Here is a 22,874-nt window from a genome sequence, read left to right on the forward strand (position 1 = left end):
TCAAAAATGCCACAGAAAGTACAAAGTTTCTCCTTTTAAAAAGTTTTTTTTAACCTGGATTTTAACAAATTCAGTGAGGCTTACAGACAAGAGATCAAGTTAGTTCCAATACTGCAACTTCTTTTCCAGGCAAAAGTAACAAGAACATTTTTTTATACCTCTTAATGACCGATGAGTTTATAAAAATAAAATTCTATAGGCTGTCAAAGAAAATGGAGTATTATTGAACTGCAGACAAAGCACTTTCTGATTATTAACTACACTAAGCGACCTAAAAATAAAGAAATCATTGTTCACTGCCAAATAATAACAAAGCATAATCCTCACAACTGAAGTCTGCTCCACAGAAAGAATGAGATGCCCTATAAAGTCAAGAGTGCCAAAACTCGAATCCCTTTGCAAATATGCTGTGCCTTAAATTACCTGATCACACATTTATTCATTCACCACTTTGGATGCTTACAGGTCAGTCTGTTAGCTCTGCATCAAAGTCACAGTTTATGAAGGCTGCAATGACCACCAGGAAGAAATCTGAAATTTTATATTCTTAAAAGCACTTGTATCTGACAGGCATTGAACTCCAACTCTACACTCTATCAGCTGTGCAGACAAAATGCTGCTCTTCTCTTCTCTGTACATATGAATTAGCTGTCCATGTTTTAACCAATTAGTAACTCCATGTGACAGAGCTGGATGCAGCAGACAGATGACAGGGAATCTGCCCAGCTTGCACATGCCTGATCTTAAACAGCTGACATAACTGTCACGGTCAAGAACACTTCTATGGATCAAAGCCACTCACAACTCCCGTTCTGAAGTATGCCTGACAATGCAAAGAGAGAATGAATTTCTTCCAAATACTGCTAAAGGTCAAACCTCAAGTGAATGTCCAGTTTCAGTTAAGCTCATCAGGGAAAATGAAGAGGAATCACAACAGTCACAGTTGCACATGTAAATGAGATGGGATGGCTGGGGTGCAGTATATTGTTACATTAAAAATATCTAACCCACTTTAGCACTTAGTTCAAGTTATCTGAAAATAACACACAGTGGGATGTTTTCAATCACCGAAGTTTTAAATTATTTCAACTGGGTCTTATTTTTGGAGACTTAAATGCAAGCGTAACGGCACTTTTCCAACTAAAGATGGACTTACTCTGTTTTGAATTATAAAGCCACTACACTTTAGGTTGACTGGCCTTTAATCAGGTTTTATCTTTGCATACCAGCTATGGGTACAAAGCCAAAACCAATGAACTAACACATATCAGATGTGACCACTGCTAATGTTGACTTTGACATGAGAACATCACACCGCTAATTAATATCATTACACCAGTGGCTGTAGAGAACAAATATTCTCTGTACAGAATGCTAATCCTGATCTGGTGAAATTCAACCAGTTTATGCCTGTGATGTATTTTGAAAGTCTGGGTGGAAGCAATATCTATTATTTGTATATGAAGGTTTTATAAATATATTATATACAAATCTGGAGTCTTACCTCATAGTGTCCTTGTTCATGAAAAAGTTTTCCTAAGTTATAAAGACAGCTGGTAACAGAGCTTTTATGAGCATGAGGATCTTTCAGATTTTCATCAGGGATCTCTGAACACTTCACAAAAGTCCTCCTGGCTTCCTCTGTCTTCCCCTGATTCATCAGAATGATACCAGTATTTAAATAGGCAGCTGTGAAGAGGGAAAAAATGTTATCTTTTAATGGAGTTCTCTCACGCTGTATCTACTGTTTTAATTCTAAGTAGTACCTGATGGAGATCCCATGGTTATCTAATTTGGTTTTTGAATAACATAGATCACTCACTGGTGTGAGTGTGAACATGTAACATATGTGAACATGTAAAAGGTAGAAGTTCAGAGTCAAGGAAAGAAGAAAGTGGTACAAAGACTGAGTAAGGAGAGAAGGAATCACTGGTTAGGCAGGGTGTTCCCATTTCATTCCTCCCTTTGGGGCTGTATAAAGCATATAGCACCACTGTTTGAAGTGTTACAAAAAATATACATATACATAAAATATAAACATATAGAGAAGATTTAATATTGAAGGTACAAAAGTCTCAGCAATCTTAAAAAGCACCACTTGATTTTGGAATCTATTACTGGCAACATCCCAATGATTATTCTCCATTTTCCCCAGGCAAGAAAGAAAAAACGAAAGAATTTAAAAAATATTTGTATTATTCACTCACACATACAATAAATATCAGGGTTTAGCTGTAAGAAACAGAAAACAGGAGCCTGAAAATTTGGGCAGTATTATCTGCGGCTCAACACCGCAGATCAGAAGCATTTTAAGTTCTTGTAGTGCTGCTGAGTATTGATTCGTTATCTGCTTCTTACTTGTACCACAGTAAATGTAGTTGTTTACTAATAAAGACTTGCTTCCAAGGGCACAATTTCACCTTTTGCTTTCTGACTTAAAAGCTTCTGAAAGAAAAGAAAGTGTTATTAAAGAGTAGGAAAATTTTCTATGAAAACTATAGTCCATATTATACAAGCTTGTATAGTTAAAATACTTACAAGCTAGTGTGGGTCTGCTACCAATTGCCAGTTTATAGTAATGCAATGCCTCTGAAAACCTGCTGTTTTCCTGAAGTAGTAATCCTCTGCATAAGGGGAAAAAAAAAAAAAAAAAGGAAAAAGAAAAGAGAGTAAGGTGTGAGGTTACTACAAAGAGTAACTTGAAAATAAATATTGAAAACAAAACTTGGGTAACAAAGAAAAATATGCTGACTGGTATTTCAGAGATATAAGCACTTACTAACAGTTCAGTGTGAAAATTATTTCGTGTTTAAAGACGAATTCATAGACATCAGGTGCATCCATATGGCTTTAACAAAGCAGATGTTAAACAGAATAGTTTGGGCTTTTTTGGAAACCAGGAAATTAATTTACTCAGTTGAGAAAATGTTAGCCTGTGAGACTTTTTGAAGTGAATAGAGTATGATGGAGGTATTTGTAAGTCATTAATGATTAGCATCTTTTCTTGACCTGAAATAAGCAGGTCTTTTTCAAATGCATGATAAAGTCAAGCACCCAGCCCTTCACATGTGTTAAGGACTCCCCTTGTTGAGCAATTTCACTAGATTATTCACTGTACAGCTAAGCATCTGTAACAGTTCTCGTTTTTCCTGTATTCTTTATGCTCTGAACAAATTTACTAACTGAAGAAGAGGTATTAAAACTTATACTGAATATTTCCAGCTTCATACTATATGGGCTTTAATTTAGCTTTTTAGACAAACATCATTGTGAATTATGATTTACACCAGCCACCCACAAATTTCTGAAAAGTGGTCTGAACATCACTGACATGAATGTACATTGAGGCTTAAATGAAGGCCCAAAGCACTGCAGTTTCTGAAGTTTTAGAAGACTGAAAAAAAGCATATACAAATATATTAAAACCAAAATGATTTAAAAATCCTTAAAAACCAGTCATTTCAGAGTGGAGACTCAGACCTCAGTACCCAGGGTAAATGACCCTTGTCATATAACTCAAAATAGCCAGGAAAACACAGCTTTTCCTCTTAGGTGGAAGTGGTAGCCTATTTATTTGTAGTTTTCCTAACCTACAGCAATTTTCTTTTCTTCCTCTGTGCTTTATCTGCTGATAGCTTTTCAAACTGCAAAGAGCTTGGACTTCTTCCATCTCCAGTCTCAAATCAGAGAAGATTTGATTTCCCTCCAATATCTCAGGAAAACTTTTTGAATTAAACCAGTAAACTTCAAGGGATGACAAGAGAAGGGCAGTTAGCTAAAGAAGTAGACACCATCTATGTTGTTTGCTTCTTGTCACTGGGTTAGGATTTAACAGAATTGAGGAATACATCCTCTTTTTCTTCTATACTATCCTATCAGCATCACATGACCTCACTTTGAAACTGTCTCTCAATTAACTTCAGATTAGACAGTAAATCACTTTTAATATTAACAGAACTTACATTTAGTAGGTACTTGCAGTAAAGTGATCAATGAGGGAATACATTCAGGATACTTTTTGCCATGGCACCAAGGTTTGTAACTATTGTCAAGTATCGTGCAAATGGCAAGAGGTATGATCATCAGGATAGAAATAACGTCTTCTAAATTATTGAGAAGCTGAATTTTGATTACTCCAATATTTTTTATATATACACTGTCCTTACTTCAAGGAAGATTACTTATGGTAATTTGATCCTGTTTGCTATTGATAGCGGGAGAATCAACAGAAAAAAATAATGTGCATGGTCTGACAGTTAAGCTGCTTCTTAATTTTTTAAAAAGTAAAATCATTCTCACACACAATCTTGAAACAATTTATCTAAGAAATTCCATTCTTATTTTAGTTCTGGAATAAATAACGCAACATATTGAGAGAAGTAATACACAGTAATTGGTCAACTTCAGCAATACAAATTACTTTCCTAAGTGTACATTTGTGGTTTTGTGATTAAAAGAACTTTTATCTGCAATTATTACAAATTAATCTTCTGCATTCACTACATGCTCTAATACTGACTCTTTTGATTAATTACTTGATACTTAGAGGTGCATTTTTTTTTACTTCTCTTTCAAAAGACTTTTTTCTTTCAAAAGCTGTTCTGTTAACTGTCAGTCTGTCAGTGTGTGTCTCTCTCTCTCTTTTTTTCCCACATATATAACCCAAGCAGCTCAGATGAAGACCTGAGTGCTGAATTCCACCAGTGTTTTATTTGTATTTGTTTTGAGGTTTGGTAGAAGAAACAGGAGAAGAAGGATATAATCTTACTAAGGCATGAAATTGCTTCTTCTCCTTGTGAAATTGGTCCTGATTGATCACTAGTTTTCACTGTAGCTTCTGGCAGTACAAAAATTACTAGATTTATGAGTCTCCAGTTCTAGTTTCAGATAAAATAAAGTCAGGAAAAACTGATTTTTCTAGATTCAGTGAAAGAACATCCACCAACTGCAGTTCACACCTTGCAGGCACTGCAGATTCCAGTGTCTCACTCCTCCCAGTGGCCAGGGCACTTGGTTGTATAAGGAAGTATCTACTATGGCCAGGAGCAGATCTGCTCTTGACATGCCTTTCACTTCTTTGCTTACACTGCAAAATGATAACTGCTCTTTGGAGATTTTTGGCAAAGGGAAGAAGGAACAGAGAGAAAGACCACAAAAGCATCAATACAGTGAGAAGCATTGGACATAAGCCAGAGGTGGAGCAGAGCCACTGACACATGCTGAGTATGTACCTAACTTTTGTGGTTACAAAGATATAAAGCCTTCCTTTTTCCTTACTCAAGGATAAACAAAGGAAAGCACATCCTTGAAGTAAGGATGCTTGATACAAAAGAGTAAGTTCAAGTGATCAACTTGGATGAAGACCTTAAGGTCTTCTGGAACTTTTAAACAAACTTTCTACAGTTATTAAAAATGCCAAAATAACTAAATAAAAAAGCCTAACCCCAAAATGCCCCCACAAAAAACCAAAACACAGGAACAGTTGCTTCAAGTTGATACTTCCAATACTTTTTATTCTCTCCAGCTTGCCTTCCCAGTTGTAAGGCAGACAAATGAAAATGTTAAATGCAACATGCAACTTCTGTGCAAAGACAGTTTACTGACATAACTGAAAAAATGTGGCTTCTAAAGTTTAATAAGATGAGTAATGTGAAAGAATAAATGAATATGAGGAAGTTCTTCACTGTGTGGGTGACCACACACTGGAACAGATTGCCCCGAGAAGTTGTGGAGTCTCCCTCACTGGAGGTATTCAAGAACCGTCTGGACACAGTCCTGTGCCGTGTGCTCTGAGATGATCCTGCTTGAGCAGGGAGGTTGGGCCAGATGACCCACTGTGGTCCCTTCCAACATTACACATTCTTTCATTCTGTGAAATACATGAGGATAAAGTATTTGAAAAAGAGAAAGCTACTTACAACATTGGACACATAGTAGACAGTTATAAACTGTCCATGAATTAATTTAGGATTAATTAGGAGACAAGTTCTAACTGTCATAAGTAGCAAGATTCTGGAACCTTACAACAGGATTTTTTTTTGCCTGCATTACTTCTACATGGAGCTATTTTTACATGGAGCATTAATGATTTACAAAATGAAGGATATGTGCTGACTGCTTGCAGGAGTAGCAGACTTCTCCTAGTGACTTAGGAAGTGGCTCAGAATCCTAGGGCTTTTTTAAGAGGAAGAAAAATAAAAAAAAATTTAAAAAGATAAGCAAATTCTGACTATCTGGAAATGATGCACATCACTTCTGTAGATAGAATTGCTCATTGAACTCATGCAGGAAAACACTTCCCCCAAATGAGTTGTTTGCAACCTTCCTGAATTCTTTAAGCTGCCAACTTTTACCTATCTTGATTTGCTACAGTGGGAATTACTGTAACACGCATATATCAAACCAGGAATCCCGTGGAAAGGAAATATACATGGACAGATTCTTGGTAGATGTTTCAGAGATGTTTATTTCTCCAGCAGCATGGCCGGGGCCCTCCCGAGGAACTCTCACAGTCTGGACTCCGAGCCCGCCCAGGGAAGCACAAACCAACCAATGGGGAATGAGGCTGACCAGGGGCAGGGAAACCCTGTGCCTCCCCTCAGGGCCCCTCTCCCAGGGCTACATGGCAGGGGGAGGAGACCCCAACATTGATTGACCAACAATGAAAAATCTTCCTGTCTTCCTCCTCTGCTTTGGTTTTGACCGAAAGTCACGAAATAGTCATGGCACAAAAATGTTTTCAGGGACCAGAAGGCAGTCACAGAACACAAACAAGCAGTAGATGGTCTATGGTCTTTCTCAAGTTTCATATTAATTTCTTCCTGTCGGTAGTCCTATTAAAGCCAGCTGGTCTACTTACAAAGCAAACTGCTCAGTGACTAAAGCTGGCATAAAATGACCAAGTACAATACACAGGAAATACAACTGTCAAAGTAAACATGTATGTTAGTGAGATATTTATAACATGTATCCAAAGGTACAATATTGAAATAGTTTAATCAATTTCGTTTACTGGTTTATAACAACTAATACAGGGCCTGTTAGCTATTATTTTGCCATGACTGCAATTCTTCTGTGCCTCAAGCTACATTCATCCCATTGATTTCAGGGGGGAATTATCTACAAAGGACTCTATTTACCTAAATGCTGCACTGGTAAACAAAGAAAGAAATGGAAGAAAATCCTCTTTTATTCCCCACAGAGATGTGTCTCCAGTCACACAGCAAGAGAGAATGTGCTTTGCCTAACGCAACTCTGTCACTGTCATTTGCAAAACTAGTGGGTAGAAAGTTACGTATGGATGCTACCATAAATCTTACTTTTTTAATCAATAAGAACCCAAACATACAGAGAATAACCATTCCCTTTGCAGAACTCACTAGGTAATCTATTGCCCCAGTAATAAAAAAAGCCCCAAAAAACAAAACTAAACAATCAACCCCAACACAACCTCTAGTCTTTCAGATAGCGCAGTAAAACTCTTGTTATGTTCTCCCAAATCTAGGGAAGAGCTTCCGAAATGCAAGCAAATTGGTCAGCAAATATAGTCCCCCTTTTTTTTTTTTCTGTTACTGGTGTAGTTTGATTGGGAATACTACCCTTTCAGGACCACATCAACTATCACAACTCCTACTTCCTTGACAGAGGGAGGGCTGCTGTGAGGATGAGGAATAGCACTGCTCCTGTCTTTCTCATTCCTCTGGACAATGGGCAGTGCTGTGCTGTATCTGCAGTCCTCAAACCAGGTGCCTCTTCCCTCACATGTGCCCCAGTAGTCAACATAGATAGAGAGCTGGACAGAGCTTCCTACAAGAGGGGTCTCTTTTGAAACTGAATGGGGTCTCTTTTGAAACTGAATGGCAGACTCAAACTATTATTTTCCTCATTTTATAAAATGGTGAAAGTTTATGTAAGGACTATGACCACAATTTCAAATATTGAGGCATTTAATTGAATAGCTAGGTCACTGAATGCCTTTCATCTCTCAATATGACTTTGAAATCTGTTCTTCATATAGGCCCTACAAAGTGTCCCAGAGCAGAGTTTGCACCGCAGGAAACCACCAGTCACCCAAGTGACCTTTGGGTGCTACCTCAAGAGCCAGTCTGACTATACAGCAAGATTTTATCAGGACAGCTTTGGTTATAGCAAGACACAAATTTTAGCTGCTGTCTTTGACAGAGGAAGAACTAGCTGGCCAAGCAGAGAGTAATTCCAAACAGGTTTGCAACAAGTTCACATTCATAGCTGAGAAAAACAATGATCAAGTACTGAGACACCAGATGACACATCCTCTTTGCTTTTAAACTCAACATCCTGAATGATAAAAACTTCTGGGCTATCAAGGAAGAAGAACCATAACCTTGAGCTGTTTCCTACTAGGTGGTTGCTGCAGGAACTTTGGGGAAGGTTCAACCACAGTTCAACACAGGTTTGTAGGTCAGACTGCTTTTAGAGTTTTTTGTCTCTGATAAGGAGACTTTTATGCCAGCACCCTTAAAAGGCAGGGAACATATTTTCCAATGTCTAAAAGCTGACAACAATAGACAAGGAAGAATTTTGCTCATACTGATTTTTACCCAAGGATGCAGAGTAGAACTTTGCTTGTAAAACACTGCAATCCTAGACTTCCTAGGATAGGTAAAGTCTTCAATAGTGGCTGAAATTTCTAACAGAAACCTAAAAAAATCCACACTTATTGATAAAATACCCTAAGTTTTCCAACGTAAGTTTATGGAAATTCACAATCCAACCTTATTCAAAGAAATTAAATTATATGAATAATGAACTTGTACGCGCAGTCCTGTATCACTAAAGGCAAAATGAGATAGCTCAGGAGAGAAGCAAGGGGATGGCCAATTGCTAGAAATTAATCCTTATAGGGCATTGTATACTCCAAAATTACAACATTTCAAGCAATTAATATAATTTTAAAGGAATATTCAATATCTTTGTGAGATTGAGAACATCCTTATTAATCCAATGAGAAACTCAAGGTAACATAGGTTTCTAATATGGATGACAAAAGAATATTCTAAGCATAGCCAGGCCTAAATACAAGTGAAATAATATATGCAAAACTGTCTTTTAACTGTTAAACAATTTTACTTTAGACACGAATTATAAGCAATTTGAAACAATACAAAAAAACCCACAAGCTTTAAGTAACAGTTGTAAGGTAACAATGATTGAAAAGCCAAAACAAAGTAAAATAGTTTTGTTTTAATCTACTGAACGTTGCCTTGTTTGAAAGAATAAACTATCATTTCTCTACAGCTCTGTCCTTGGTACTTCCCAGTATTAAAATAGACAGTTTTCTCAGTTAAAAAAAAAGCATAGAAAGACAGGTTATTTTATGGTGATTTACTACCCTATGAAATCTAGTTGAAATCAGCAGAGCTACTGAGAACAGAGCTTTGAGAATACAAATATAACATGCTCATAATCAGGCAAACCTTCAAATGAAGATTATATAGTTATGTATTAATGCATTTTAAGTTCTTCTAAATGGCAAAAACAGCTGTAACTCAGAGCCATAAGGTATAAGCCAGAAAACAAAATCATAGCACTGAACTCAACTATTCATCTAGTCTGTTAAATTCTTTAGATTTTAAGGTATTAGTAGTCAACTTCTAAGCCAACATTTCAAATTATTGGAAAAGAAGGAAAGAAAACAGATGCTTCTGTTTATGTAGGTTCTCTCTTTGATTGTTATCCATTAAAATCGTGAAGTTAAACCTTAATAACTTGTTCTTAATCAGAGAGCACTTGGATTTGTTATTGCTATGAGTGAACACTGAGCTGCGCATGCCAATTAATTTGCATCAAATACTGAGGCATAGGTGCTTAGAAACAATAGCGAACATGTGAAAAACATACAGTGCTTCTAAATAACTGTAAAGATACTTTTTTTCCAGGAGTTCTATTGAGTGACTGTTTTAGTTTCAAAGGCACATACTCAAAACTAGAAACAGCAAAACTGACATATAAGACACATTTTTCCATCAGAGGATTTTTGTAAAAGGCTCCCATAGACCTACATGCCAGGGATGGGCTTAACTTGCAAAGGAGCTCTCGAGGACTTGTGCTTAAAAGAATTGATTCATCTGTGTAATATCAAAGGACACTCCATTTACCACCTATTTTTCATGCTGGATATTGAAGTATCTGACACTAAGAAAGCCTACAAAAAGAAAAAAGTGATGCAAGATTTTTCTTTCAACTAGCTATTCAACTACTGTTGAATAACTAAAGGTTTTGTAAAGCTTGTTTTAAAAATAAACATTCTATTCTATGGTATTCAATATAGCAGTAGAAAGGCTAAGAATTAAACTTTATTTCTTAAGCTCTATATACACCAACCATCCTTTTAGTTAAAATCCTTCCACACAAATTAAGTAGAATTTCAAAAAGTTTTCTGTTCAACAAAGATGAAGGTTTACAGACATATATTTTGTGTATCAATGGAAAACTGGAAGACTAGTAGCTTATTCTGAGAACAGTGAAAAGACTGAAAGCTGATTTCTTTTATGTCCCTGTCTTTATTGTCCAACCCCCTTTCCTCTTCTTACCCTGCTATTAACTCAGCTTCCCTCTACGACACAGTAAGAGACAAAAGTACCCTAAGGCATACAAAAAACTTAATAGTTACAATTTTCACCTTCAAAACGAATAGCATATGGGAAATATACATGTATCAATCTTGTCACTTTATTTGCTACAATCTTCTGCTGGGTTAAGAAGTTATTTTTTAAATGTGAGCAGAAATTTCCTCTTAAAAATATGTTTTTCATGCTCCTCACTACCTAACAGAGAAGGAAATTATGTGCATACATACATTTGTGTAACTAAATGATTTTTAAAAATACACATATTTTGAAATACGAATTTCATTTTGGAGCAGAAATTCTATAACGAAATTATTTTGAGTTTCATTGTGCTTAACTGAAAGGCAAGTTAATGAAATGGACAACTCATTCCTTGTAAAACAAGGAAAAAATTAGTAAAAAGTTAGTGTTATGGTAAACTTCATTTTCACATATTATATGCAGCCATTTTAAACTGGACTTAGGCAGAACAATATTTTTTGATTGATTGATTTGAAGAGGCTTATTATTTGAATGCAGGTTTTGCACACTTTATGTAACAGTCACACTTTTCTGCTGCACATCAGACATTATTCTCAAATGGCTCCCTATGGAACAGCAGTCACCTGGATTCTGTCCTCCACACACATCACAAAAGAAGAGCATACATGGTGGAGGTGACCAGCCTGTCTTGCAGCAGAGCCCCACTCCGACGTCTTGTGCTGGCTGGGTCATGGCAGGAGGGGGAGGAAGGGCAAGGGCCAGCAGGACAAGCAGTGCTGAGCAGGGCACAGGTGTGACACCCAGCTGGGACAGCCAGGGAATCAGTCCCCTCCCTGCTGGGACACGCAGCACCATCCCACCTCAGTGCAAAGCTTGGCACGATGTTCGCTTCCTGTTCATGATTTGGTACATTAATGAGTTGGGATATCTTTTTTCCTGCTGAATAATTATCTTGATGCTGATGTTATTTATCCTTTTACACACCGACAACAGGGTTCAAGTAATTAAACTTTATTTAACCTATGCTGCTCTGAAGTCAGTCACAGGAGAAAAGTAATTTGCTGTTTTAACATTTCAGACCTCTGCAGCTAACAGAAGGGTACTGGTCTATGCTTGGAAGCGCTTACACCACTCTGCCCACCAAGTGTTATATAGACTTAAAAAAGAAGTCTAAATAACACCTCACAATTTAATCGAATCACAAACAGATGGAGGCCTGCAGCTGACAACTCATCTATTGGTACTTTGTTTAGTGTGGGGGTTTTTTTTCTCCTTTTAAAGCAAACAGATTTGTAAGTTTACCTTCTCCATACCCATTACATTAATATACGATAATGTTGACCAAGAAAAAAATCCTGTCCACCCCATAGCTTAAGGAGCACAATTAATGAAATGACTATTACAAAGCAACAAATAACATTGTCTCCATTTCCAGCAAGTAAATCAATAGCTCCATTCACAACAGGTTTCAAGGACAATTCAACCCCAGGAAAGCCACACATACTTACAAATTATAAAGCATATCAGCCATGTTGCTGCGGTAGTACAAGGCATTTCTATAGGCGCTTTCAGCTTCAGAAATCTTGCTCTGGCTCTTGAGAACATTTCCAAGGTTACCCCATGCTGTTGAGAGGAGAAAACAGTATTCAGAAAGAGCTACAATCCAATTACACGTGACAGAGTATCCAAGTATCAGGAAGTTTCTCAGGGAGACAAACCCCACAAAGAAACTATTTTTATTTAACAGGAGAGGAGGTTGGTTATTTTTCCCCCCCCAGTCCTCTAGTTCTCTGCATCTTACTGTGAGACTCATATTTCACAGAGGTGATTTACATGCATTCTGCATGCTTATAGCTTTCGGGTGGGAAAAGGAAATTTTTTACAAAAATATGTCTCTAGAAATTACTAAGCAAAGGGAAAGGACCATTTTATTTCATACCACCTATAAATAAGTATCTCCTGAGTGAAATGTGGAACTGAGGCAACTTCCTAGTTTTAAGGCTTTTTTTGAGCCTCTTGACTCTAAACAGCAAGAAATTTTTCCAGAGTAGATGTAGTCCTCACTGAAGTATTAAAATTTGACATATGACACAGGAATTGAAAGAGCAGTTAGGTAAGTAACTAGGATTAAAAATATGCCATATGGATATAAACATACTGCACAGATCACTAAAATGCTTTTTTTTTCTACTAGAAAAACATGAGGTCCCATTCCATACAACTTGTGTTACACAATATGCTTTTATAGCCCATCTATAAAGGACTTTAGGTAAAAAAATATTTAAAGGTCCACATGTGCTCCCTTTGGTGTTTTGTTGAGCAGCACAAAAACTACTTAAAAAAGGAATTGTAACTAACATTATATTGAAAACACAACCTATGCTACTCAGAACTTAGGAAGATAATTTAACTGGAATTATCATTACAGTGTGTGTGAACATGAAAAAAAAACCCACATTATGCTTATAAATGCAAAGTTGTTTCATAAAAAAGTTCTACTTTCACACTTTTTTTTAAATGAAAAAACCAATGGAAAGATGATGCATGTCCTTTCCACCACACACACAATGTATGTCAGAATATTCTTCCCTCCAGATGCACTAACCACAAACATTAGCTCAAGTAGCAAGTAACTCTGATACTTCAGTCGAGACCATTTTTTTTTACAAAAATTTGCATCAGTTCTGACTAATGCAAAATTTCAAGGTAGTTTTAATATAACACTGCTAAAGAGGCTGATAATTGAGATAGGCATTTTTTTCCACAGAAAATGCATAGCTTTCAAGCTGCTGTGGCTTGTTGCAGAATCATCCTAGCACAGGAATGGAAACAGCAGCAAATACAGAATTTCCTCTGAGCAGAATGAACTAGTCATTGCTGGGAAAAAAGTATCAAATCCCTTTAGAATTCATAAAAATCATGTCATTCAACTGAGCACAACGTTTTCTGTACACCAAAGAAAGTATATGTAACATTTCCACAGGAAAGGAAACTATCACTTCTGTGAGTCAATTGATTTTAGCCTACTATTTAATGAGAAATAATTCATATATTAGTTATCAATAAATCAACAAATTCATAAAATGTTCCATCATTTTGAAATACAGCTGCTAAAACTATTCTCAGATTCACTCAACTTTTATACTCGGCTAGCATAGGTGCAGAATTTTCCCATTACTGCTACTCTTCCCTTTTTACACACAGAAAACACTTTAGAAGTACCAATGAAGATGACTAGCCAGTCTGTAGGCATTAACCCTTGTAAGAAAAAAACAGACTTATATATGATTTTTTAAATTAATGTGAAAACACAATCTGATCTTGCTTCTGCAATAAATGAACATCCGGTTTCCCATAACTGTATGTTCCGTATAATCTGTAGGGATTTTTGTTTTCACTCTAATCTCCCGTAACAGAGCATTACATCAAATGACTGTTTGAACTACTGGTAACAATTTCCTGACACATAGTTATTTATTCCCAACCATGCTGAAGCTCAATTAATGAAATGATGGATAAAAGGATGATTCAGTTCATCTTTTCATCTGTTAGACTGGAAAGACACTGTTAACCCTGTTCAATGTAATAGTTTCTCCTCTACATTTCATTTCATGCCATAGGCTCTAATATTTATCTGAGCTAACAATTTTTAAGGCCATACTTTAATTTACATTTTGCAAAATAATCTGTGTCAGGTTTTTAATATCAATCCTGGCAAACATTTAAAAATAACATAGCAAAGAAAAAGAAAATGCTGCCTTTCCTAGTATGTTATGAAAACTAATGACACAAAACACAGAACTTAAAAAAAATTGATACACGATATTCACATGAACAAATCACTGAAGTTTGGTAATACTATTCTCACCTTATCCTATCAGACTTGCATAAATTAATCCACAAATCAATGAATGCATTAAGGAGTGTGAAGTAGATTATTATTTGAGTAAAACAAACTACTTGAACAAAGACTGAAGTATTTAGGGAACAGCCAAGTAATTTGCAATCAACTTGTCAGCAGTTCTAAACTAAAACCTTTAATTTACAGAAAAATGCACATGAAGCCAAGAAAATCTCTATGGAGCTTTCCAGATATTTGTGTATTATTTATTATTTTTTAGCTTATGAAATTAGAAACAGCAGTTCCAGTTTGCATTCCCTCTCTTTAAAATCCTTCTGCATTTCATCTGACTTGTCTATGGAAAAGAAGCGAATGCATGACAATTAGAACATCTATTTTTTTCTTCAATAGTGTTTAAGGATGAAGCAATGCTCGTCCAGGAAAAACGGTCCTCTTTTTTTTACTGTTCACCTGTTTATTTTGCAGACATTAGATTTCAAGACTCAAAGATGACTAAAGCATGTGGGCCTGAGAGATTCTGTAAGGGTACAAAGAAACATCTTTCTCAAAACAGTTTGAAATTCCTACCCATTGCTTTGGTAAATCATTTATTTGGATGATAAATGAGGGGTCAGAATTCTAATCCTACTTTTCTTAAAAACTTTTTTCTGGTTCCAATGCTGTCCAAAAGGATTTTCCATTTGCTTATCCTCCCTCCCAAGGCTTACAATTCAATTAAAAGTAAGATATGCACATCAATTCACTAATAATCTCCTGTTGCTCACAGCATCAATATTTGAAATCTGCATTACAGTTGATGCAAAGTTTTGTCTTCTTTCATTACAAACTTGTTGAGTAAGAATATCAGAGCGAAATAGTTTAGAATAATATGACAAAATTTAAAACATTACTAGGAGGAAATTTCACTTGCCACTTCTAAATCCTGTGATGTTTGCCAGTAATTACATCAGAGTATGCTTTTCAGGGTTTGGGCTTTTTTCTTTCAAGAAATTAGCTACTTGCGTTGTTACCAGTGCAATGGAAATAAAGTAACTATGGAAAACTAGGAGGTTTTACTATTTTCTAGGTGATGCTTCTCATAAAGTGACTAAAAGAGCACAGAGAAGATGCTTTTGACCTTGACCACACCATGTGTGTTAAAAGGTTTGGCAAACGCTAAATTAACTTCTAAAAGTTTGGAGCATAAAATGAAACCAGCCCTAAAATGAAATAACCTCTTCTCTTTTGCTACTAACTTTTACATGCACTTAATGCTCATTCCTTGAGCATGACAATACAGGTTTCCAGTTTAAGCTGCCTTTTTCTTTTTCTTTTTACCTTCTGTTCTTAACACTTTTTTATTTTGCACTATAAGTGAATGCTTTACAGTTATCAATCTGAAAGTCATGAATTACAAGCATTCACCTTTCCACCTCACCCGTGGCAAGATCACCGTGATCTAGGCAGGCACAAGTGGAGTAATGCATTGTGAATCTCTCAGCTCTGTGGCAAAGGGGAGCAAACAGAATATTCAATATTCATGGAACTTTGACTATGTTTTTTCTGTTCATTCTTAGCACCTACAGGGAATACATTTTATGAAGCAAATTTTTCATTTTACCACCTATCTGAATCTCCACACTAATAGCTGAAAGCCACATATTGTCCTACAAAGGGCACTGGACCACTGCTAAAGTTACAAACTATTCAAAGATTAGAGAACTTTGCGAAACAATGGTGATAGCAAAGGATGCCTCAGCATACATCACAATGTAGAATGTGGCTTCATTAAAAAAAAAAAAGGATTATGTTCATACCTTTTTAACAGATACATTCCTGTCACCAGACTCAGCTGTCTCCTGCTGAAATTACAGGTGCTAAACTGCAAATTAAAAGAGGTATATTCTGTTTGCTGTTCTGCTGCTGGTCTGTTATTCAGGAGGCTTTGCCTCCTGATGCCTTTGTATTCTTGAACACTTACTACTCATCTATTGATTTCAAGTTTTTTCTGCCAAGGATTCTATCTTGCTATGGGTTTGCACAGGGACTACTCTAACAATGCAGGCAGGTACTAACAGATAATGAATATTTTATAACCTCTGGAGGAATGAAGTAAAGGAGGAAGAGGAAGTGTTCTTGCAATACAGAAGAGAAATGTAAGGAACATTTCCCCACATAATTAGTATCCTCTCAAAATGAGGGCCATTTAAACTATGTTATTCACAGTCTAAATATCATGGGAACATTGATACTTGACTAAGATTTTCATATTTTATCTATATTCTTAACTTCTGTTAAAGGGTCAACCTTCTTAACACGTCTGGAAGCAGACAAAGCATTTGTTTGGTTAAAAAAAATTATGAAAAAAAATAGCTGTAAAGTTTGTCATTCCCCTGACTCTTTTGAGGACTTCTGAACATGATCTATCATGAGGCAAACTGAAACATTAATACCAATGGAAATGGTATTAAATGGAAAGTTGATCCTAATGGAGAGAAAAAAAAAAAAAGGCTGATACTTGCAGCAGAGTTTCCAATTATTCCACACCACCTTTGTTTGGTAAACTGTGAAGAAATACTAGCACAGCACCAGTTATAAAATTCACATTCGAAAGGTCATAACCATAGCTATAAAGAACACCACCTTTCCCTTTTGGTCAAAAGGTTAGATTCAGCAGCAGCTTATGGCTTTTCCTTTCCTACTTGATAAAGCAGAGTGGTGTTCCAGTCTTTAGCATTCACATTTCATCAGACAATCACCTTTTTCTTCAAGGGTGAAACAGTTTCACAAATAGAGGAATGACAGGCTTCCCCAATAAAAACTCTGAAAGCTCAGTTGCACATTCATAAAAACATAATGAAGAGAGTTCAACAGCTAAAACAGTTTTTCTACAATACAGAGCCACTCACAAAGACATTCAGAAGATTAACTAGATCATGTTTGTTGAATGGTTTGAGAACGGAAAAATTCAACTAAATTGCTGCTTTCAAAGTGGGACAGGTTTTGCATAATTTCTGTACTATGGTTTGTATAAGGTATTTATATTTTTAGTGTTATTTCAAAGAAATAAGGATTTTTTTCAAAATATGTAATAAATTCATGCATATAATTTGCAATAATTTTCCTCTAGAAACTTCACTTGTTAATAGAACATTTTGATCAAGTTACCTCCTTTTGCTAACTCAACCACAGAACTGCCCTATTTCTTGTTTCCTAAAGGGATAAATTGTTTCTACATAATCATAATTTATGAATTTAATCTACCTTGAACATCGATTTTTTTTAAATATCAGTGGGTATGTGATGTGGTAACGTTGAGACAGACTGTGTTAGAGATCTATCACCTCTTTTACATATTCTTCTTTTATTAAAGTTGTTATTTATATCATTTTTTCAACAGTTCATTTGTTGATCAATTGCAGAGCTTTTGTAATGACAGCAGGTGAAAGAAAAACAGAATTGAAAACTATGCAGTGCTTTGAAAGCTATCCAACAACATGTCAGCATGGGTACTAACCAATTCACTTTTGGCAGGCAGTGCTTCGGTTTTGCTTCTCAGTTCTGCAACCCTGATGCAAAGGGGTGCGAATGCATGTTCTACTGCTGATACAGCCCCTTCATCCCCTGTGTTACAAAATCCTTTGTGTCCTCCTCAAAGGATAGCAGAGTGACCTTGGCAGCTCAGTGAACATGAGAGATGAGACTGAGCAGCTGGTAGTGTTCTTTGGCTTCACCATTACCTACCCTCCACAGCCAATTAAATTCTGCCACACCCTCCCTCATGCTAAAATGATTTTTGTGAAGAGATGGTATCGATCAGACAACCAAGTTAGGAAAAAAAAAAAAAGAGAAAAGGATGACCAAAGTACCTCTAACATCTAATCTACTCGCTGTTCTGTTCACAGCAGAGCCCAATCACCCTTTGCAGAGCTTTGTTAGCTATGTGTCGCAAGTGTGTGAACACAGTAAGACATTACTGCCACAAAGTTCCCATTCCATGAAACTTCACAATGGTCAGGAACAGAGCTGTGAACAGTGCTGATCTGAAACTCTCATGATATGAGGAACTGTATTTTGTAGAGGCAATGGATATAAACAATGCAAGAAAACGAAATGAGGACAAAGGAGCAGAAAAATGCAAGTGGAACAAGAGGACATTTCTGAGCACCCCTGTCATCTCAGGATGAACATTGAGATCTTCAGAGCCTCATACTGACTCAGGCAAGGTGGTGACCATGTACTAAATTTGTCAAATTATGTAACCTTCTTAACAGCAGGCTTCTAAAAAATTATCTATGCTACGTTCAAAATTATCACTTAGGTCCCAAGTGATGAACTGCAAGCCAGCCTCCTGCAGCAATGGCAGGGTGCACTGAAATGTCAGTTCTGGTCCTCAAAGCTAAGAGTAGACGGATTATTGTTGGCTTCTTCCCAGAAAAGGGGAACAGTGAGAACAGTGTCCTGGAAACATCCCAGAGGAGCCACAGGGAGAAGAAAATCAGCATTTGGGTTTGTCAAACCAAGAGAATCTTCAGATGTGCTCAAACAACATATGTCAGACTTGGAAAAGGCAAATTAGTTCATACCCAGGTAGCAGGCTTTTCAAAACACTTCAAGTTGTCTGGTTTTGTTTGTTTTGCTTTAAATCATTTAGAAAAGCAAGACAAGAGCCTGTGAAGCTTTGCCAGCCAATACATATCCACATTGGTATGGAAATATAGGTGGCAGGAAGGAAGGTAGGTCATAAAATTACCTCCTTCATTTACCAGTAGTGAAACTAATTAAAGACACTACAACTATTAACTAGCATCTTTAATAGTCCATATTCAAAATACCTTCTGTATTTTAAGACCTCAAAGAAAAGTTCAGTGTGCTAGAGCATTCAAGGAAAGAGAAGGAAACGGCATTGAGAATTCAGTCATTCTATTTCGTGATCTTTTCAGCAATTTAAAACAAAACTATGTGCAAGCCTCTTGTGCATACTGTAATTGCATCAGCTACCATTTACTTTTTGGATGCATGAAGATTGGCAATGACGACAGTTCAGGTTTAAGTAATAAAACCCCCTGTTACAAAGGAGGGGTACTTGAAACCTTAGAATACTTGTGTTTATCTATATACATTGGGATTTTACCCTAACACAAGTGGCATAAAAATGCATAGATGCAGATTACTGCCCTGCCCACATTAAAGGTTAGTTTCTCTACCACATTTATGTAAGGGGACCTGAATATGTACCAACACAAAATCCATTACAGATAGGAAAATGAAGACATGTAATTCAAGGCAAAAGTTTTACATAAAGAGAAATTTTTCCAAGTCATCATATTTTGAAAAAAAGGCAAAATAATGAAACAATTGGATGACTATCTAATGCACTTAGACAAACATGCCTGGCTTGAGAACCAACTCAGATAATCTCATCTTCCTCTAATTAAAAGTAACTCCCTCTGAAAAAAAAACCTCAGGCTAATTCCACAGAACACTCAAATACGGACCAAAAGTTTGTCTTTTAATCAAACTGGAAAATAAAATATATCATTTTCTGGGAAAAAAAAAAAGAAATTTATGCCATTTTGCTTGATATGCTACAAAAATTCATCTTGCCAAAGCTGATTCCTCCTTGACCAGGGATGCTTGTTTGGTTTTTTTTTTCTACACTCTAGTTTTTAGCCCAGATGAGCTTGTTGAATGATTTTGCAGAGCACCTCAGGGAAGGCAGGAGAAGAAGGAACAGTCTGATGGATCCATGTCTCAATGTCTTATATTTGTTTCTTTAAAAAAGCCTAACTATTAGCTAATGATAGTTCCTCTTCCTATCCCCCTGCAACTTAAGAGTCACAGATTTGAGTTGCTGTTGTACTACACTCCAAGAGGAAAAAAAAAAATAATCCTTCTTTCCAGACCTCTACACATATATACATATATAAAGGAAGAATATCAGGCTTTCTCATATCCTGCTGAAGAAGCACATCCCACACTGACTTGGGTTTCAGAGGAAATTACAGCACTACTAAAGAACTGAGAGAGAACACTGTCACTGCAGAACAAATTCAGAGTTTGAACCGAACTGTAAACCACTTTCCTTCAGCTCTCCAACATATTTGGCATAACCAGCCTGTTTTGCTGAGGCTGGGCTGCCTGTGGCATGTTCAAATGCTTTAAATAACTATGACTGTTTCCCAAAAAACTTACTAATGACCATTTCTTCTACACTGTTTAATCATCCAGACCAGCACTACCATGCATTTAGAGAGCCCCACACTGTTTTCAGGGAGTAGGCTTTTTATTTAACTTTCAAGCAATTCTATGTGGTTCATTTGAGCTATGTCCTTGTTCCAGCCAGGACAGAGTTAATTTTTTTACAGTAGCCTGGCAAGGTGGTGCCTGTAGTCCCAGCTACCCCACCAGGCATGGCCAGACCCTAAAGTTATTTGATACCATCTCCCATCACTTACCAGGGGCAGGAGTAAGGAAAGATCTCTCTCACTCCAGTCAGGGGAGAGAGCATTTGGGAGAGTCTGGATGGGGACAGTAATTTGGGGAGCAGTATTCCTAAACCAGGACAAGCTGTTAACAGTGGCAGATACAAAAAGTATTTCCAACTTATTTTAAGAACTTTGAAGAATCCTGTAGAACATTTATCCTTCAAATTCTGGCATTTTTGTTATGAACAGAGACACCAAATCTATCATGGTATATCCTGCATAACTCATATATAACAGACTTATATAGCCATATAAAATTATATATTATAAATTATACTTTTAAGTGTAATTCCAGCCTGCAATTTCTTTTCCTAAAAAAGATCATTGCATCTGCCATACAGTAGCTGTTACAAAGGTTCTTACTGGTGGTTGGAAACATTTTACACCATTGACAGAAGATACACCTTAAAGTAATTTCTTCTTAGAAAAAGCTGAAAATTACAGAAGTCAAGGAAAATATCCATGCAACATTTAATCAAAAAAGACTAAGTACCAGAAAGTTCTGGCAAAGGTATTGAGAAAAACTGATAATGACTTGTTATTATGTTTCTCTGACAATTTCTAAAAACATTAACTAAAAAGAATGCCAAGAATCACCATAATGACTATATATTCTGATATGTATTTATCAACTGGCTTAGGAGGGATATTATACTGCCATAAATATAGAGAGGTTTTAAAACAACCATGAATCATCAAAATAAAAAAAAATCAGTAATATCTTATGATAGTAGGTAGTATGAGTTCCATTCCAGAGGGAAAAATTGAGATTAAAGTGGTTTGTTCAAAGACTAAAGAAGAGTTCATTAGCAAAATTAACTCATGAATACCTACCTCCAGATGGTATGCTCATACCACTCATATCACTCATTTCTTAACAGTGATAATATGCAAAACTTTTAAGTGCACTTATTAGTGGGTTTTATATGTTTAAAATCCGATGTTTTATATGGCAATCTGTGCACTGAAATCACTTTCTCTCTTAAACCTTTTTTTTCCCCAAACCCACATTTTCTATTCAGTGCAGTGTTATATTAATCACACTGTTACCATTTTATTATTATTGAAATTAAATGAACCAAAGGAAAAAGAAATAACTACTGTGCAGAGTAGTATTTTGGGCTGTTGGGCCAAAGATGAGTTGGAGTTTTACTGACAAGCTACGTATAAAAAAACCTGAATATACACAAAAAAATACTTAAATGAAATCCCAAATGCTCAAACTATTTTAAAACACACAAGGTGGTACTTATTAGGACACACACTGCTCTATTTAGGAGGTAAGAAAAACGTGTAGTGAACAACAAGCCATGTTTCAGAGCAATAGCTATTCAAAGTTCTAAAGGTATTAGAGGAGATCTTGTCAGCATAATGTAAGCTCTTAATAATAAGCATATTTGAGGAATGCTGAACCTTAAAATACTTAATCTCCTTTGGTCTCCAGTCATCAGTAGTGATACAAAAAAAATAATAATGGAAAATTATGTTTTATTGCATTTTTTTTGTTTGAGGGAAATACGGGTTTTCTACCTAGCTTAGTCCAAATAATAGTAACTGTTTTTCCTCACTGAACTGTTAGTTGAATTTTTAGTTAAGCACCCACTTTGTGTAGCAGGTCAACTATTTCCTGGAAGGATCCTCAAAGCTTGCTTACAAATGTCATGGCACCAGGAGACTAAAATTTCATCAGTACATATGACCAAGCAACTAATACTTCTGTGGCAGTCTAGCAATTTAAGCCTCTCTATTTGCTACTTCTTTAGTCAATGTCTGTACCAGGTACAGCAAATATATCATAATGATCTTTGATGTTCAGATGTGGATTGCAAAGTATGAAATGGCCCAGAGGAAAAAGAATACACTTTTTGAAGCTTATTTTTGGTACTACAGGGAAAACTAGAGTTAATGAGGCATAATAAGCACAATTATTTTGTGTGTCATTACAATTTTATATTA

At 36.2% G+C, this 22,874-nt stretch overlaps 1 protein-coding gene across 1 annotated transcript in view; it reads right to left on the reverse strand.

The window, feature by feature from the left end:
- TMTC2 (transmembrane O-mannosyltransferase targeting cadherins 2) overlaps window positions 1–22,874 on the reverse strand; it is a 237,224-nt gene that overhangs the window by 72,461 nt on the left and 141,889 nt on the right. The window contains exons 4-6 of the mRNA XM_042017640.1: window positions 12,098–12,212; window positions 2,539–2,624; window positions 1,505–1,689 (exon numbers count right to left, since the gene is read on the reverse strand). Coding sequence (XP_041873574.1) covers window positions 1,505–1,689; window positions 2,539–2,624; window positions 12,098–12,212 — 386 coding nt within the window. The remainder of the gene's footprint in view (window positions 1–1,504; window positions 1,690–2,538; window positions 2,625–12,097; window positions 12,213–22,874) is intronic.

The sequence above is a fragment of the Corvus kubaryi genome, unplaced genomic scaffold (assembly GCF_017639235.1).
Source record: "Corvus kubaryi isolate FWS band 111438036 unplaced genomic scaffold, C.kubaryi_AGA036_p1.0 137, whole genome shotgun sequence".
In the NCBI taxonomy this organism is placed as follows: Eukaryota; Metazoa; Chordata; class Aves; order Passeriformes; family Corvidae; genus Corvus; species Corvus kubaryi.